Consider the following 19,294-nt stretch of genomic DNA (forward strand, 5'->3'; position numbering starts at 1 on the left):
GAGCTATCCATGAGAAGGCACAAGTAGGAACCAGAGCTGTGAGGCCTTGGGGGAAGGCACAGAGGAGAAGGAGGGTAAACACGGAGCTGTGGGTTGTGCAGGGAGGGTGTGAGCTCCAAACTGACAGGCAGTGTGGCTGGCTCCACCAGTCCTATTTCCGCCCACGCTGTTTTATTTTCTTTACCACAAATGAGGATCTTGGCAGCCACATGAGACCTTACACACCAGGCCCCCAAGTTCTCCTGCAGCTCTGGTGGCTGCTTGCTGCTTGATTTTGGCAGAATGTCTCCAAAAATCCCTGAGCAGAGGGCAGAACCTTGTCCTTGTCCTTCCCCATTCCTCTGAACACTGGATACTTCCCAGACACAGTGCTCAGCAGAGCACAGGTTGTGAAAGCACTGACCACTCTGGCCACAGCACCACTGTATGCTAAAGTAATGTTGAAGAATATTCAGGATCAAATGCTGCTTGTAGAGCTAAATAAAAATTATTTTTTTCTGGAAACTGGTATATGTTTATTAATACTTTTCCACTTATTGCAATCCTTGTAACAAACATTACTGCTACACAGATAAGTTTGGTGATTAAAGAATTGCCAATGACAGCTCCCTGCACTACTTCACTTTAAGGCAGAAATGTATGTGTATATGCCACACGTATCTGAATAGGGTTCAATTTAAACCAATTAATAAAATAGCCTGTTTGGACTAAAAATAATTGTTGTCTTAGAATACGTGAATTCGACACTGCTAGAAAATCCCTGCCATCTGACGTAGAAGGATTTATAGGTTTAGTGGAAATTGCTTTCCCCACTGTCCAGATTAAATACTGCAGGATGATTTTTTGTATGAGTAAACATCCTTCCAATAACGATCAGACCGATAATGTCTTAAAAAGAGAAACAGGATCTACATTTAGGTTTTCTTCTTCTTGTATGGACTATTTCTGGATACAAGACCTTCAGGCAACATGTTGACTGTCCATAAAATGCGTTTTAGCATCTTCCTCCTGCTGTGGGGATGGATTTTATCCACCGAATGCAGAACCCACCGACAAGGAAAAGAAATACATGAGGTATACAAAAAAGGCAGGTGAGTCTCATTTTTTTACATTCAAGTAGCTACACTTTGGATAAATGTAATATTTTGGGTGATGATAAAATGACTAACAGATAATTTGAGCTTATATTTGCAGACTGTGATCTCTCAAGCAAAAATATTTTGGGTTTTCTTTTGTCAATGAGTAAGTTTTAATGCATTTTCTACAGTGAAAATCATTGCTTCTTTCAAAAAATAGGTTTCTGAAGCATCTCAGAGTTTGAAAAGGTACAAAAAAAGAAGTATTTATTTTTACGGTGGTTAAAATGTGATAGAATATGTACATGAAATTGCAAATGAAATTTAGGTCCATGAGAATTATTGCATTCACTGAAGATTAGATTGACTTGAGATCTCAGATGGAAACATTCACAATTTGTTTTTATTGTTCTCATGTAATTTGTTTTATAGACCTTTTAAAAGGAAAAAATAAAGTCTCTCAGCAAGGCAATGATCAGTTATCAGAAGAAAGAGAGAGAGCATTCAGTGTACTGTATTAATATGCTAAAATAATTTAAAATGTTGTCTACTCTTTGTCTCTCTCTTACAAAAATAATGTGATATTTTGCTCTCACTACCTTGTAGACAGCCATTTTAGGAGGATTTGAATTGAGGAAGGGTTTTGCTACAATTGAGTTATGATTATTTATATTTTATTTGGGAAATATTTAGAACTTTGTGTGAAGATTTTTCTGCTCGGGCACAAAACATGTTACACCTGGAGGAAAAATACTTTTTTTTTAATGTAAGAATATAGATGACACATTTATTTTTGTTTAAATACTGTGTACTTCTGCTTGTAACAGGTTGAACCTGGGTTGTCTCTGCTTTACTATAGTGCTGTTCTGTACTGTAAAGTGTATAGAGATGGAGCTGCAGGAATGTTACAGTCCTGAGGAGTTCAAACCACTCCTATTAGCCTTCAGAAAAAACAATTAAAAGTTGGAAGGGATGGAAAGTGCTGTGCCTTTTTATTTTCCTACAGGCCCTTGTAGCAGGTGAGGGGTACTGTACAGAGGGACTGCACGGTCCCGGTTGGTACTTGGGGATCCATGAGCCATTTTATACATAGGAAGTGGCTTTAGCAGTGACACCACTTCCATGGAGGTATAACTGGTAAAATGGATGCAGTGCCCTCTTCATGACCATCCCCCAGGGGATGCATTACCAGAGGCAGTATGGGTGCAAGACAGGCACAAAATCCCTTTTTTTTGTTGAGGCATCATGACAGTGACAGCAGAGGTGATGTGTTTGCTGTAGCAAATTAAAGGGGTGAGAAGCACCGTGTGAGATGAGAGGAATGTGCACATGCAGCCGTTTTCTCTTTTCTCATTTATCATCTTTAAGGAAAGTCTATACTGCATTAAATGCTTAACAGTGTCAGTGTAATGAAGTGACAATATAACAAATCAAAGCAGAAATGTGTTAAAAATGTGTGAAAATGGAAAAAAAAATACCTATTCAGTAAATTCGGGAGTTGCCTCTTCACCCATGCTTTGTATATAAGGTGAAATTGTTCCAGGGTAAGCTGGTCAGAAAGCCTTGACATGGTGTGGCTCTGGAGAATTGGCTCCACTGCCCCCCCAGCATGTCCATGCTGGCCTAGGAGGTCATCCTGGCCTATTTCTCCCCCATTAGGGCACAATGATGTTCAGGAGAGCTGACTGGGAGAGGAACAAAGCTGGTCTGTGTCTGTAGGGTTGTCCACCAGCAGCATGGTGTCCAGTACAGTGCCCACTTTGCCCTGTGATGGGACAGCCTGGGAGACACCATGTAAGGCGAAAAAAGATGATTATGGCCATCCGTAGGATGACCATAAGACTTTAGGATTTCCTTCTAAGCATAAACAACAAACCCTTCTGTGCCAAACCCCTAACCTTCAATGACAAACTCAGAATGGGATTGCAAGAATTTTTAAACTCTGGCTTCAGTCCATTTGGTCCTGTTCTATGCTATCTTGTCTCCTCTCCATCAAGGTATTTGCAGGTGGATCAAGGCTCCATTCACCTCTGCTTACATACATTCAGGAGATTAAGCTTCTTAAATTTCTCAGTGCGGGATGTTTCCCAAGCTTTGACCCAGCCATTTGCCTGTTTTCCTCTGTCTCTTCACTGCTTTTTCAGGATTGACATCAGGACTAGGTGCAGTATTTGTACAGCCCTCCTGCAGGTGCTGTATGCAGAGGTAATCCCCCTGACCTTCTGGGACTGCAGTCAGGCTTTCACAGTGGGAGATGATGCCTGCCCAACAGTACCAGGCATCTGTGTATGGCAGAACACCTCATCTCAGAGGTACAGTCAATCCTCTTTGCTCTCATGGGGTGGTCTCTTCTATGTTAAGATGCTGGTTATATAAAACAGTTTTGAAGTAGGCATGATTCCGTAGCACTTCAATCAAAGTCCATGTCTTTTTCCATCACAGAGTTAGATCCTGGACTCAAAACAGAGCAATGGAGGATGCCACATTACATCAGAAAAACTTGCAGAGAACATTGCTCCTGAACATTTTGGATTTGACTCTGTTTCCCCCTCCCTTCAACAACCAGCTCTGATCAGCCTTTATGCAGGAGGAGAAGTTACAGTAATTGACCTCTTTACTCTTCTCATTCTTATCTCTTGCACCAAAAAGCTTGTGGTAAGGAACAGGATGGAAATCCATCCTTTCACTTTTCCTTCTGAAGAAAGACACAGGCCTCAGTGGAGATTGATGGGAAGATCTATTTGAAGTGGAAAAGACTGTCTCCACACCATCGTGGGATGCTCAGGATGGCTTGATTTGCACCCATCACCCCCCTAACCCCCAGAATCCCTACAGGACAAGATCATCCTCTTGCCCTAGTGCCAGGGCTCAGCACAGCCACTGGTGTTGGCACATGGCAGAGGCACCTGCTGTAAAGACCTGCCACATTGGGTGGGTTGCCAGCATCCTGCTGTTCCTGACAGACGTGTCCAGCTTTGCTCCTGATTCTCATGGTGCAGCTGATGGAGGAGTATATAGGCTTTTAGCTTGTTTCTTTGGATGGTGTGTTAGTTTCTTCCAAGGAGACTAACTTGCTCTGAACTCTGCTTTTAAATTAAAACTCACCACTGGATCTTCAGTTTTCAGCTCCAGGGCTTGTCTTTTCACCTGCCCAGATCCAGCTGAGCTCACATCCACAGCCTTTACAGTCTAGAGGTATGATGAATGGAGTACCTTCTCTGTCACATTTTTTGTCACTGCAGGTACCCCATTCTAGCATAAGACATAAGAGCTGTGAAGAAGAGTGAGCAGACAGGCGAGGTTTTCCCCATGAAAGTTCATGCATGCACCACATTCTTATCAGGACTGGGTTTGCATGACAGAAATTTTTAAAAAGGTTCCAAGTAATTCCTTAAATAAGCTGCTGAGGTTTTACGACATAGAGTGACAAGAAAATGGCAAATCAGTCTAGGTCAAAGTATGCAGACAGTCACAGTGAAAGCAGCATAGTAGATAGCTTTATTCCATGGGACTTACTACAGAGTCTTCATATACTGTAATTCACTGTAAAAATGTCTGTGCCAGTCAAAAACTCAACTACTTATTTTTGTTAATCTCCAGGACAAATCACCTCAAAGGAATTTCACTTCAAAGAGCAGCAATATAAAAATAAAAGCCTTCTCACCTTGCAGACTTATTCACAGTTTGCAGTCAGCCGTGTGCAAAACCTGCAGGGATTGCAAGGCTTTTTATGCCTGTTAGATTCAGAGTGCCAAAACTCCTACAGGAAGGAGCTGAGTTCCGGAGCACTGGCAAGAGAACTGTCTGCTGTTTTCCCAACTGCTCAGGCTCTTGGAAAGTCACCAGGCTTCGGTGGGGGGTGTCACTAGAATGATGCAAAGGCTCACTAAAGTCACAACATGGTTGTGTTAACAAAAGGGCCAAAGCCTATGTTGCTAATTAGACTTGCAGAATCTACTAGAGAGGATGAGTGATAGGAAAAGAACTGTTCTGGAACTGAGCCATGTTATTCTGACAGAGCTAAATTCTGGGGGAGAAAAATCTCTTTTAACACTAAAATCTCCGTGGACAGCATTAAAACCACCTTTCAGACAAACAGCTCTCCATGGAAAGAGATTTCACGGTAAAAGATCTACAGATCATGTTTGTTTAATCTCACCTAAGAGACTTCATGTTACTCATGTCCCTACCATTCCCTGACCATGTTGTAATAATTTTGCTTCACTCTTATCTCCAAATAGTAACCCATTTGCATAAACAAACCTTGCTAATGGAAGCTGTCTTTAGATGAGACTTCTGGAGTGTATGGTAGGACTGTAAAATGCCTGTTGAAGGCATTGCCATTTTATCAGTGGCGGGCCAGATGAAGTGAGCCCACAGCTCCCAAGACATTGCTTTCCAGGATCAGTTTGAGTTGTGTTTGGACACCATTTGCTTCAGCAGTGCTGGGTCTCAGGAGAGCAAGAGGCTCAGTGTGGATTTCAGATCAGTGCAAGTGGTATTTCTCTATCTTGCCAGTTAGTAACTTGCCTTTCCTTTTCATCCTTTTATCTTCATCTCCTTCACTCCTTTTCTTTCCCTCATTCAAGGTTTCTTCTCTTCTTCAATCAGCTGTTCCTCTTTTTTTCTGTCCCTTTTTCTGCCCTCTGCTTCACCTGCCTCATTTTTTTTGTCCCTAGCCACATCCCTTGCCCTTGTCATACAGATCTGCCAAGATTTATCCTGTTGCTTTTCATTTCATATTACTTTGTGGCTTACTTCAAACCCTTTTCTTCCCTCCAACAGTGCTCCTCTACTTTATGTTGGTATACATTAACTTATTTTTCATTATTGCTTTGTTGTTTCTCTCATTTGCCTATCCCTGTCATTCTTTCAAGAAATTTCAATCGTGCATGGCACTTTTTCTTAGACCAGTAGAAGTGTCCCCTCTCTGCTTCTCATAGCAAGTGATAATGCTTTGAAAAATCTATTTTCTACTTTCATCATTATCACCGGCCTGCTTTCATGCCTTCTACACCGAGGTACTCTGCATCTTTACTTGGCCCCTAGTGATAGGAGCTCCAGGCAACATTGCAACTTGCTCAGGATCAACAGCTTCATGTTTTCTTCTGGCCCACCATTACTGCAATGTGTTTTATGAGGAGACATAACAGGCTGTGTGCAGCCTAGCCAAAAAAACCAAAAAACAACCCCAAACAAAATCAAAGATGCTGCAAGGTAATTTCTTCCCTCCTGAGTGCATATAAAGTGATTTTCTCATTGCAAGGTTGAGTTCACGTCTGAAATGGTGACGGTTTTTCTTCTAAAAAATTCTCAGTCACCTTCCAAACTCACTTGTGTGAAAGTACTCATGGATTTCAGAGTGAATTTCACAGTGTGATGACATGCCATGTTTATGTACTTTCTTTCAAATTTCTTCTCTTTGCTATGCATTGTGGAATGTCTTGAGTGACAGATTCCTGCCCACCTGCACCAAGTTACCCTTGAATCCATATGCTTGCACCATATCACTTGGCCAATTTCTCCTTTCCACTCTGAGAGCCCTGCTCAGCCTGCCTGGAAGGCTTCTCCACCTCCAAGATCTCTTATCTTACTCTGCTATTTTTTTCTGGCTGTGGACGTTGGATATGTGAGATGTGGACATGCCTTGGTGTTGCTAACAGCATTGAAATGCCCTCTGTCTGGTTTGCTGCTCTGCTCCCAGTAATGCTGAACCATTTTTTGTCCTCTTTAGCACTGTGCATTATAAAGCTTATGTTTATCAAGAAATACCACAATGACACTTCCTTAGCAGTAACAGCTGGTTTGGAGGCCATCACTATTTTGACATTGTTTCTGAAAGCAAAATGGAAAAAATTGAAAATACAAAGTAGAAAGCAATGTCCACTTTTCTGAATTTGCTAGCTCTGAATTTTTCTGAAGTTATGAGATTCTCCACCTGTAGCTCTGATTTTAACTACCTTGAACAGTCACATATCCTCAGTAAATATTGTTTCAGTAATTACTCTTTAATCCAAAATAATTTATAAAGTTACTGAACAACAGGGATCCTATCATAGGTGTCATAGGACTACAGTGAGAAACTTTCTTCATTATAAAAACTCTCCATAATTCCTCTGTTTCTTGTTTTGTAATGATTCATATGTGGGGAGCTTATTTCTGACTGATTTCTTTATGAGAAGAACCCGTCAATACTCTTTTGGAATTTGAAGTACAACGTGTCACTGATCACTCTTGTCTCCAAGGTCACTAACTTTTCAAAGAAGGCCATTATTTTACAACAACTGTCTGAAAGGCGTTGTAGTGAGGTGGGCACCAGTCTCTTCTCTTATGTAACAAGTGACAGGACAAGAGGAAATGGCCTCAAGTTGCACCAGGAGAGGTTTAGATTAGATATTAGGAAAAATATTTTTTTATCCCATATTATTATGGGAAGGGTTGTGAAGCATTGAAACAGGCTTCCCAAGTAAGTGGTGAAGCCACCATCCCTGGAAATGTTCAAAAAACATGTGGATATGGTATTTGAGGACATGGTTTATTGGTGAACATGGTGGTTGTCCCAGGCTGATGGTTGGACTTGATGATTTTAAAGGTCTTTTCCAAACTTAATGTTTCCATAATTCTAAAGGGCATAATATCCTTCAAAAAAAGTCAAACTGCCTCTTGCTCTTCTTCAATGCATACTATATTTATCTGGGGTCTACTTTTGGTGGGTTTTACTATCTTTGAAGCTAATTAGTCTGGTAGAACAGTTGGTAGCTTTTTAGAGTTCCAGAGAAGTGGAAAGCTGTTGCCTTCCAGTCCTTTGTCACAAATGACAATTGATTCAACAGTTTCTTACTTGGCTTTCTTCTGGGTAAAAACCTATTGACTTGTTACTGTTCAATCCATTTACTTTAAATCTACCTCTGGTCCTGTGCCAATATGAGTATTTAGTTGCCCCAACAGCAGAATTGTTATATTTCTGCTTTTTCTGTTCTATTCTATTCTATTCTAATTCTACTTTTTCATTCTATTATTTCAGCTAGCTATTCCCCATTCATCATCTATACAATTATTTCTCCATATTCCATGCAGTTATTAGTATTACCTTTTATTGCAATTCATCGTATTGACATCAGACCTTTTCTCCAACACATTGTGGCTGCTTTGAATTGTGATCCTAGATCCCCAAATGCCTGTTTCTCTTTCAAGCATGCCCTTCATACCTGAGTATTATAGTTCTGTCATCTGTCTTGTTATTGAAAATATTGACCAGCTATTTCCAGGATGAAATCTACAAAATTTTGTTTAGTGGCTCTCAGCAGCAAATTAATGGCATTACATTAACCATGGTACTTCAACCATCATCAAAGTCACAGTATCATCTTAACACTACTTCCCTTGTTTAGTAATGAAATATTAAAAACCTCACTCAAATCTACTTTTCTTCCTGCTTACACTAAGGCAGCCAGTTACACTGTCAGACGGGACATTAGACTGGACTGACGTCAATTATTGCAAAGACTCACATTGACTGATCTTTATAATCTCATTACTCCCTGGGGGAGGAGCAAACCAATGGATCACTTGAGTTTGTCCCAATTTATTTTCAGGTCTCAAAACTCCAACTTCCTTCTTTTGTACCCATCTTAAACCCAGCTATTGTTTTCACCTTCATGCTCTCCCAGGGGCATCACCTATCTCTGAGGAGTCCTTGGAGGTGATGGCTTACAGCTCAGAGCCTGTAGTGGCTGGTACTCCCAGTGCTCCTGAGGAAGTGCCATCAGCCTCTGTTGACTTAAATATCTCCAGCTACCTAAATACTCCTTAAAATGCCTCTCCCTGATATACACTGTGCTGATGTCTGCTTGCAAGTCAATTTTTCTTCTGAGACTGGGTCAGACATGAAACCTTTCAGGAAGTTCTGCATTGCTCCATTAGTTCTCCCCTTCCCTTCATCTCTGTTTCTCTTTTTAACTGGACTGAGTCCTGGCACTGTGCCTGCCTCCTCCTAGCTGGCAGGATGGACCTTCTGCTTCTTCCAGCTCTTCCTTTCAACATGTGTGGCACAAAACTCAACAAACACCCATGCACTGGATGCAATTCCTGCAACACAGGGGCACTTCCATTTTTGCAGTATCAGGTACAGTGTCAAGACCTCAGGTAGCACAACTTTTCTGTGAGTAATCAATATATATATACGTGTTCCCTTTTTTTTTTTTTTTGGTCAGTGTTTATGTCCAGGCAAAGAGCAAAAGAAGTGCAACTTTTAAAAGGTGTATATATGTCTTCTGCCTCTGTGTATTTTGCATTCTGAGACTGACCTGATGCTGATCTGAGACTGAACTGATTCAAGTAATAATGGGTTAAAATGGGGTTCTCATTGAACTAAAAAAAAAGATGGTAGAAGAGCTCTGAATCCCACTGTTGGACTTTGTGATGTAAACATCAAAAATAGTGCTATTTTCCCCTTTCTTTTCATCTATTTAAAAATATATATTATAATAGCGATGTATCACTTTTCTTCACAATCTTTAAACCTACTGGTCATAAGGACACATGGTCCAAAATAATTACAAACAAATAAGGGCTTGACAAATGCAAAAAAACCCCACCAAAACAAACAAACAAACAACAACAACAACAAAACATTTCATAACAAATTTTCCTCAGTTCTTAGAATCTTGTTTACAGCTCCTGCTAAGCAAGTCTCTCAATTTGAGTACAAATTAGTGGGTTTTTATCCTACATTATCCCTGGGGAATTAATGCGTTATACAGTGGATCATGTCTGGTGAAGTGCATGTCACCAGGAAAGAGCAGCTTCCTCCCATTTCAAGTTTGCTCTTTCCTCCCTCAGGTGCTGGGTGGGGTTTTTTTCCTATTTAGCTATCTCACTTTTCCTTGCCCTGCATAGTTCTTCTCTGGGCTCTGGATGATTTCTCAGTCTTCAGCTGGACTTGCTGCACCACCTATCCACCAGCATCTCCTGCTTGCTGAGAAGACCTTCCCAATTAATTTGCAAGTCAAAGGCATGTTATGAAGGAACGTTCTGTGAACTCCTGCTCTAAACATTCTTTTCTTCCTTTGGGACACAGGCTGGGAAGTTCTTTAGCCCAGCAAGGCTCACATGTCTCCAGAGCTGGACGTTATCTCTGTCCAGCACCACTCTGTGGTGAGGGGACACCACTACTCATGGAGGACTGTCCAGGCTCTCTGTGCCCCAGGAGTCATTCCACAAAATGATGAGGCACTGTTTGAATTTGATGTCTCCCCTCTTCTCTGCTCCTTCTGCTATCTTCCCTTTTGGCATTACCCAATGTTCTCCTTCCCTCCCCACCTCTGTCTACCCAGCCTCTTTCCTCCTCAGTCTCACCCAATGCACAGGCACTATTGTAGATCTCAGCTCCCTTTGTCTCTGCCCTAAATTTTCTCTGCAGAAACCTCCTGTATGTTTGTACATACAATCCCCAATTCCTTTTTAATTCTTCTCTATTCCCTTAGCCAGAATTCCCCTGTCTGGTTTTGGGCTTTAACAGGATGTGGTATGAACCCCAGTCACTAACTGGTCATAAAATAGGGAGAAGAAAAGTCTAGTCAAATATATAGGCATTTAATAGACATATAATAAGATTTTTACACTTCTCACAGAACTCTATAGTACCAATACACCTCTGCCAATCCCATGCCCATCCTGCCAAGACTTTGTTTCCTGCAGGGACTTGTGCTGCCTCCACTGCCCTCTCCTGCTTAATTTTTTCAGATATGAGCTCTGCAGCACATGCTGCGTTGCAGTGTGGCCGATCCGCAGGCTTCCTTACCACTGATACAAGGCAGAGGGGGATATGGATCTTGTGGAGCCAGTTTTCAGCAGGACTTCTAACTGGAAAGTACAGAAAGTGATGAAAGTCCCTCGTGCCTGCCAGCTGTGCCATGGCACTCATCTCTAGGCCCCCATCCCTGTGTGAGCAGGGGTGGACAGTTTGTGCTGTGCTTCCCATCCTGCACAGGCTGTGCTGCACAGACCTCATGCCATGATGGGCAGGGGAATGCCAGCAACCGCGTCCTGCTTTGTCTTCCCATCAAATTACATCTGGGCAAGGCAGGAGAGGGCAGTGGAGGCAGCACAAGTCCCTGCAGGGAACAGAGTCTTGGCAGAATGGACATGGAACTGACAAAGGTGTATTGTTACTATAAAGATTTGTGGGATTAAAGGTGGGAAATGTATGTTACAGAAGTAATTGCAAACTAGAATGCTACAATGGGTAATGACTTCTCACACATTTGTTTTGGTTGCTTTCAAAAGCTCCTGTTTCCAAGATGAAGAATACTGTGGGGTTTCTAATGCACATTTTAAGTGTGGACCTGACATTCCTCTGGCACATGTTCTATTAAGTTGGGCATTTGGAAATGCCTGATGGGACCTTCATATGTCATGGTTGGACTGTTTCTTCTGAAAATCAGACACTGTTAACCCTAACCCTGCAACCTTTTTTGCTATGTTGGAGTGACTATTAGATCAATAGGGAGTATCATGCTTTAAAATACCACAAGAATAAATGCTTTTTGCCTTGTTTCTGTAGCAGTAGTGATCAAAATCTGGGTTGGCTGATTTTCTTCCCCAGCTATCTTATGCACCAGCCACATCATTGCCTCCCAGCCCCAGCAAGCCTCAGACTTTGAGGCAGAGGCATCTCAAGATCCCTTGAAGAAGTGGGTAGATCTGGGGCAATAACAGTGACTTTGAAGAGCTTGCACCACCCCAGCTGCCATCAGGGACCCAAGAGCTATTCTAGCAATGCACAGGGAGCACTGTGAATAAATGCCACTCTGCTCCAGTTGTTGATTTTTCAAAAAGCATCTGTGAGCTTCATGAGACATGAAATGCCTTTTGGCATTGTAACTACTAGGAGAATATTGACATGGTGGGGGGGAAAAAAAAGGGTTGTTCGTTATTCAGTATATTTTACCTCAGGAATGATTGCTGAGTTTTAAAGACAGCCTGTCACCCCAGTGAAGACAGGAGGGACGCTCACAGCCAGTTGTGCTGAGCAATCTGTACACAATGTCTGGGCTGAATCTCCTGGGTGAAGCTGTCAACCGCAACCACCCAGAAACAGCGGAAGCCACAGCAGCTCTCCATCGATTCCCAGCCCAGACAGGGTAATGGGGTGCCACAATGGAGCTGCCATTGATCACTGAGCCAGCAGAGGAGTCCCCAGGAACCAGAGCAGAAAATATATTTGAGTTGTGGTAGTTTGGCATTTAGGAAAAAAAGTGGAAAACAGAAAGAAACACAAAGAAATGGGGCTACAAATTGAAGTAACTGGGTAACAGGTAAAAATGTTTTGCTGCCACAGAGCTGTGACAAGGGGAACAGGGCTGGCAAAGAAAAGCAAAATACCCAAACCAAAGCTCAAATCATGAACACAGTACCCTGCAGTGAGTGGAGCATGGGGGACATTTTGTGCTTGTTTGCTACAATGAAAGAAAGTTCATTTTAGAGGAAATGAAGAAACACCTGGAGGAAATAAAAGGAAGTACCTGGGGTTGCTGAGTGCAGAGGATGGGGGGGATTTGGCAACGAATCCTTGATGGCCATGCCTTGAAGTCTCCCTTGACAACCAGAATAGGGACAGAGCCACTGTGAAGCATTAGATAAGACCTACAAAGGAAATTAAAATTAGGAATGGCAAGAACATGGCCTACCTCATCCCTGTTCGAATACCAGCATTATTCCTGAACTGCCAAGAGTTTACTAGGGCACTTTAAAGTCATGTAAATCGGTCAGCTTGTTGCCAGAATCTGCTTATCCCCAAAACACGAGAAATTACTTCCTGACAGCCAGCAGATGAGAAACAGGCAGCAGAGGAACATATCAGCAAGGGTATAGAACAAGGCAGAAAGCTCCAGAAAGTGCATTTTGCATTTGCAAGTGTTTTGCTGCGTGATGCCCAGGTCTGAACAGTGCCACAGAAGCTGCTTCTCATAATGGCAATGGTGCTGCACTGCCCAAAGACTTCCCCAAACACTGGTCTGCCTGTGCATTTATTCCTAGAATTTCTCTGGGAAGCCTAGAACAGATTCTGGGAAAAAAAAAAAAAAAAAGTCTTACTCATCCAGTGCTTCACTTCAGGATAACCCTACAGCCCAATATGCCCATTCCTGTCCTGGCTGTCTGGTTCTCTGTGGCAGCAGCAAGATGAATTTCCCTCTGATACTATTGGCTTCTGGAATGTTCCCAGTCCAGGAAGGAACTGTCCCACAAGGCCTGGGGTCCCTCCACCACATACCAGAGGGCAATGGTGCTCAGGTGCTGAAAACCATTACTGCAAAAGGAATTTTACCACTGTAAATCTCTACACAGGGACTTGGAATGTATGCTAATGGGCAAAAAGCCTCATTCGTAGAGTTGATTTGAGTTAGCATTTATTACAGCGAGAAGCTAATTTTTTTTACTTTTAGTTAAAGATGACTTAGAAATGTTCAATATTTAAAATGTTACTTTTGCTCAAGCTAGCACTTACATCGCCAAAAGCAATATTCTTGCCTTTAATGATTAAATAAAATATTGGCCGAAGACCTGAGAAGTCCTTTCTTGACAGCCAGCTGGGAAATGGTATGAAACAATTTTCACAGTTTTTTCTTTTTTTTTTTTTGCCCTGAAATAATTTGAAAATATTTTTTTCCCGTGAATATAACCTGGCTGACTCTGTCTGTAGGTGTCACAGCTGTGTCCCCGCCACCAGAGGCCCCATGGCAGCTCCGGTCCCCAAAGCCCCTGCTGCTGCCAGCTGGGCAGGTGCGACCTGAGCTGCCTGCCTGGGTTCTTTGCCAGACAATCGAAAACACAACCATCCCACCCTACAAGCATCACGGCTCCCTTCCTTTTGCCCTCTCCCCGCTGTGAGCCCGAGCATTCCCCCCTCGCCATACCCAGCCTGAGGCCGGCCTTTGCTGAAGGGGTGACAAAAAAGGTAAGCACCATTTCTCACCTGTGACAGAAGGCGATGCTGCAGGGATCTGGTGCCTCCCTCCTGACATCCTCTCCCGCCTGCCCGTGCCCACCTGTCTCAGCTCTCCCTTTTCCCATTGTTTTCCCGCAGCCGGCCGCAGCGGCAGAGGCGGGAGGCCCACGGCGAGGTGCACAAGCAAGGCAGGTAAGCAAAACCCTCAGGGGGCTGCTGCTGCCCAGGCCTGCCAGCCGCATGCCCGGGCTGGGCAGGGGAAGGGGGCACCACTCACACAAACCCGTCGTCTTTAGGTTTAGCCGTGCCAGTAGCAGATCAAGCAGGCTCCGGGGGAGGCCCCGCTGCCTGACACCCTCATGGGCGTGAGGGGTGAGGCTGCGGCCATTTGCCACATCCCCTCAGGGCTCCATGTGGTGCTGATGCGCAGTTTGTGCTGGCGTGCTGTGCCAGTGGGTGCCTTCCCTCTAAGAATCCATTCTGCAGACCTGAGCCCCTTTCATGGGCTCTCTATCATGCCATTTGTCCTTCCCACTGCCGCTGGACGGGAGAAAGCACCTTTCTGAGCACAGTCAAACCTGCTCACAAATGTTTGTTTTGCCACTGGTCTGCTAATATTGCTCCTCTGCCTTGCACAGGCATAAACCTTCCCTAATGTACACTCACAGGTCTTTCAGAGGATGACTTAAACCTAAAGGAGAAGCAGGAGCCACCTTTTAAAATGCCAGAAGGATAATTCATGGCTAGAACTCACTGACAGAAGTAGACAACTCAACTCTCCTAGAAATTATTTAACTCAGACTAGGCATCTTTCTAAGATACTTTGTAGTCCAGATAAAGGATTTGAGAGAGGAGCTGCTGAAAACACCACTGGCCTCTGTTAGGAGATTGTTGTATTGGCTTCTTGTACAACTTTCAACGCGTCTTTGAGAAGTACAGCATGGCTAAGCAGTCTCAGTTTTGAAAAACTTTATCTCAGGAGCTTTTTCCTCATCAAGTTTCTTTGTCAGCCTGTTTTCCTTTAATCTACTTCTTACTTGTCTTGTGTATATTCAGATGAATATACACAGTGCCTGTCTGAGTGTGCCATCTTTTCTAAAATCAAGAACCTGCAAAACCTTTACTCCTTCTTTTGAGCATGCAGCTGGCTCTGAGGGCAGCAAAGGCTTCCCCTAGACAAGGGAGCAACCAAGGAGCTGCTGCCATCACCATCCCAGTCAAAGCACTGGGGCACTGAACAGCAGTTTGCATTTTGGATGTGGAAGGGCATCAGAGCCTCCTCTGTCCAGCATTCAGTGCAACTCCAACAGCTTCTGGAATTACCCTCCCAGGCTCCTTAATGCTCAGAGACCTCCCAGGTCTGTAATGCTGCTTTTTATCCTTGATGGAAATCTGGGGCAGAAGCTAATAATTTTATCCCAAGTTAGGGAATGGTCTGCCTCCTGGCCTGGTTCCCAGACTGTCTCCATTTTGTTCCTGGGCAACAGCCAGTAGCTTATTTGATATATTGTTTCCCTAATTCCTGGCCTCACACTCCATCATAACTCAATGTCAGGAATGCCTCCCCCACTCCACTTATCCACACATACTATTCCTCCAGCCCACACGTTTTAATAGCTGCCCCCAAACTGCTGTATGCAGAGAGAATTTTACAGGGACAAAAAGCCACCCAACAAATGTTTTCTTAGTGCTAAAACTATCACAGGTGCCTAAACTGGATGATCAGTGCAGGAATCAGTTTTTAATGACATGTTGCCAACCACTGCCACAATCACAGGCTCATGGTCTAAGGGGTGGATGTTCTGAGGAGTAAATGGAGTGAAACAAGCACGTACTTCTCACAGGCACTGCTCAGGGCTCATAGCTGTGCTTCTCTCCTCCTGGTAGCCCAATCTTAAAACGAAGCCCTGACATCACCAAATCTCCCCTGACGAAGTCAGAGCAGCTGCTGCGAATAGATGACCATGACTTCAGCATGAGACCAGGTTTTGGAGGTATGAAACATGCACATTTGTCACTGTTCCTGTTTTACACTGTCAGTTCTTTATACTGTAACATGTACAGCAGTGAAGAAGCAGACTGGCTGTTCTGTCTCTAATTTCTGTTCTGAGTTCTGAATTCATGGCACTCTAAGGGGAATAGAGGTGCAGTGAAATAGCCTTCTGGATGAGCAAAAAGCTTAGTCAAAGGCATGGAAATGTGACTAACAGGCAATATATTATTCCTGGTGCTCAGTGATACTTTCTTCTGATAAAATCTGCAAATACACCTTGTGTTTACTCCTGGGTGATGGAGGGAATTCTAAGATTTTCTCTTAGTGTGGCACATAGGTGTGCACAATCAAATGATGTACCCCACTTACTTCATTTATAACCCAAAAGAAAATATTTTGTCTGTCTGTGTTAATGCTTGCTCGCATTTTTGTGGTTGTGTGCTAGAGCACCCAAAGCTTTCAGGGAAATGGATGAAGGAGAACACACTTTCTTTTAGCCCATCGGATTAGAGAATGTTGTAATTTATCTACCCTTTCTGGCTGACAGATGGTCATTCAAATCCAGGATACCATTATATACTCTGATGAAAGAAGATTTTATCACTAAATGCTCAATATACCAAATACCAGCATGTTCAATTAATTTAAAAACATTTCAGTTTCACAGCAGTTCACAAATGTGAGCATTATTTTACTTGACAGCTCTCCTGGACTGTAATTGCCAGAGGTATTTGAGGGACTAGTCAAAGCCTGGAGGAGGGAAAAAAGTTCAGAATCCCTATTACATGGGGTCACATCCTTCCCCTCAGGAACCTCAGGCTCAGTGGCACATGTATGTGTCCTGCAATGTATCCCCTCCTGTCACCCTTTCTTTTCCACAGCTGAGCACTGAGTCTTGTGAAGGTCAAATACACATAGTAGCTCTCATGGATGTTATTAGCCTGCAAGGGGAGCAAAAGTGAGGGAAAATCTCCCACATTCCCTTAGTTGTGCCACCACTGGTCTCTCTTCCAGTGATCTGTCTTGCCAGTCCTGGACGCCAGCACTAGTGAATTACTGAATTACAGTTCACTTTTAAATTTTGAAGGGACACATGTAGGATGACACAATAGAAAAAGAAAGTTATTAGTGGGTCAGTCTTATTACTGACTTTGTTATTAGGAGTTTTTTTGTTGTGAATTTGTCGTGGTTTTAAACCAGTAAAACTCCCATCAGCCACCAGCAGCTTCAACTTCCCCTCTTTCCAAGCTGTCTTAAAAGTAAAGCTACCCCATGACAGAATTCCAATAATTTATACTTTCTATTGGTTTACTGTTGTTTCTGTTTCAGACTGAGCATGTATTTCTATCTGTAAGATGGTAAAATCAGTGGATTGCTTTGTTTCACTAAGTTTGTCAGCTCCTATTTTTTTTTTTTTTTTCTCTAGGCCCTGCAATTCCTGTTGGGGTGGATGTCCAAGTTGAAAGTCTGGACAGCATTTCTGAGGTGGACATGGTAAGAGTCACAGACAGGACCTCTGGAGACCAAAACTCTGCAGGCTATTTGGGTTTGTGTCCATGGAGTTTGAATACTGCCAAGGACAAACATTCCACAGCCTCCAAAGGCAGATTCAGGTTTGATCTGTATCTGCCAACAATTACTTCTATTAACCTCATGCTACCATTTAATGGCCCTTGAAGCAGGAGGAAATCTGACATTTTCTTTTCTTTATGACAAAATGATAAAACATTACCAAGACTGTCTCAAGGGATTTGGGTTTCTATTTTATATTTATATTCTATATTCTATCTATATTTTCTTAAATAGTGGTAACACACTTAAAAGATCTGAGATCAATGAATGTGTTTGTTTTAAGGGACTTGCATGCTGTAGACACAGTATCACTTTGGACAAGTTCTGAGGTAGTCAGGGGCCAGAAAGCTCCCAAGGAGTAGGGGGAATGGCTTTAAAGTGAAAGAGGATAGGTTTTGATTTGATGTAAGGAAGAAATTCTTTACTCAGAGCATGGTGAGGCACTGGAACAAACTGCCCAGAGAAGTTGTGGATGCCTCATCCAATTCAAGGTCAGGCTGGAGAGGGCTTTGAACAACTTGGTTTAGTGGAAGATAGCCTGCCAATGTCAGGGTGGGTGGAACAAGATGTTCTTTAAGGGCACTTTATCAATCCAAACATTCTATGACCCACAGAGTCTCTAAGTAACTCAGGTTTTGCTTTGGAAGAGAAAAAATCACTCCCCACTACAGAATATTTTTCAAAATGTTCTGACTTTTCAACAAAATTATCAAACAGGTCTGAAGGTTTCACAGGAAGCCTCAGATTCTCTGTGCTCCCAATTAACAGACAGAGGGTTAAAGAGCCTGCACTGGACCTCCTCCCATGCCTGAGCTAGGAAAGGGCTGTGTGGCAACACAGGTGGCGGTGGGCAGACATACTGGTGGCATGTCAGGCTCCTCTCACTGCAGCTATTTCTACTCTTGTGTGGGCTGGGATATCTGCAGTCATTTGACCTCAGGGGTGAGCTTTTCCCCCAGAACTGGGGACCCCTTCAGCTGACTTCCTGACTCCAGTGCTCTTGGTACCTCAACAGCTAGCCATGGGTATCCTGAGCCTTCACCTGTCCTGGCTGAGGAGAAAGCTTGTGAAGGTAGCCAGAGGGCTCCTAAAAAGCTTTGGGATTTGAAAGCAAAGTGGAAGAATTAACATTGAGGACTTAGAAGTTAAAAAAAAAACCAAAACCAACCCCCCAAAACAAACCCCAAACCAAACAAAACCCAAACAATAAACCTATTCTGTTTCGGTTTTTTCTAAATCAAAAATTATGATTTTGAATTAGTTCCCATGGCTTTTGAATACTGCCCCTGTTCCTCCTCTAATGTCAAGTTGCAACACTCATCAACATGGGAAAACCGCTAGATGGCCTTGGGTTAAAAAAAAATTCAGGGTCAATTTTGGCTGTTAGCAAAATAGTAATGGAGAAGATTTTATATTTTCAGAATCAATACTTTTTAACTCATGCAGCTTTGTAGAAAAATGCCATGGTGCTTAGCAAGATCACTGCTTGCTTTTTAAATGAAGACACATCAGTGACAGAGTTATTCATTCTGTACTAAATTTAAGTTTGAGAAGTCAGTTATGTCTGAACCCAGTAAATCTATCTGACCTGATGAATAAACAAGCTGTAGCTGGTGATGGCCCTTTCAGCCCAGGGGGAGTGGATGTGCCCTCAGGAGAGGTGCTTTACAGTTCATTGTTTGTCCCAGAGAGGAGCTATTATGC

The 19,294-nt window shown here is 43.0% G+C and overlaps 1 protein-coding gene across 1 annotated transcript in view; it reads left to right on the top strand.

The window, feature by feature from the left end:
* The first annotated feature begins 878 nt into the window (after positions 1-878).
* Positions 879-19,294, top strand: part of LOC102105411 (gamma-aminobutyric acid receptor subunit rho-1) — a 29,730-nt gene continuing 11,314 nt past the window's right edge. The window contains exons 1-4 of the mRNA XM_014263370.2: positions 879-1,091; positions 14,164-14,217; positions 15,913-16,019; positions 17,445-17,512. Coding sequence (XP_014118845.2) covers positions 970-1,091; positions 14,164-14,217; positions 15,913-16,019; positions 17,445-17,512 — 351 coding nt within the window. The 5' untranslated portion in view covers positions 879-969. The remainder of the gene's footprint in view (positions 1,092-14,163; positions 14,218-15,912; positions 16,020-17,444; positions 17,513-19,294) is intronic.

Source organism: Pseudopodoces humilis, chromosome 3 (assembly GCF_049639895.1).
Source record: "Pseudopodoces humilis isolate 2021_Gansu_Grassland_sample_001 chromosome 3, ASM4963989v1, whole genome shotgun sequence".
NCBI classification, from domain to species: domain Eukaryota; kingdom Metazoa; phylum Chordata; class Aves; order Passeriformes; family Paridae; genus Pseudopodoces; species Pseudopodoces humilis.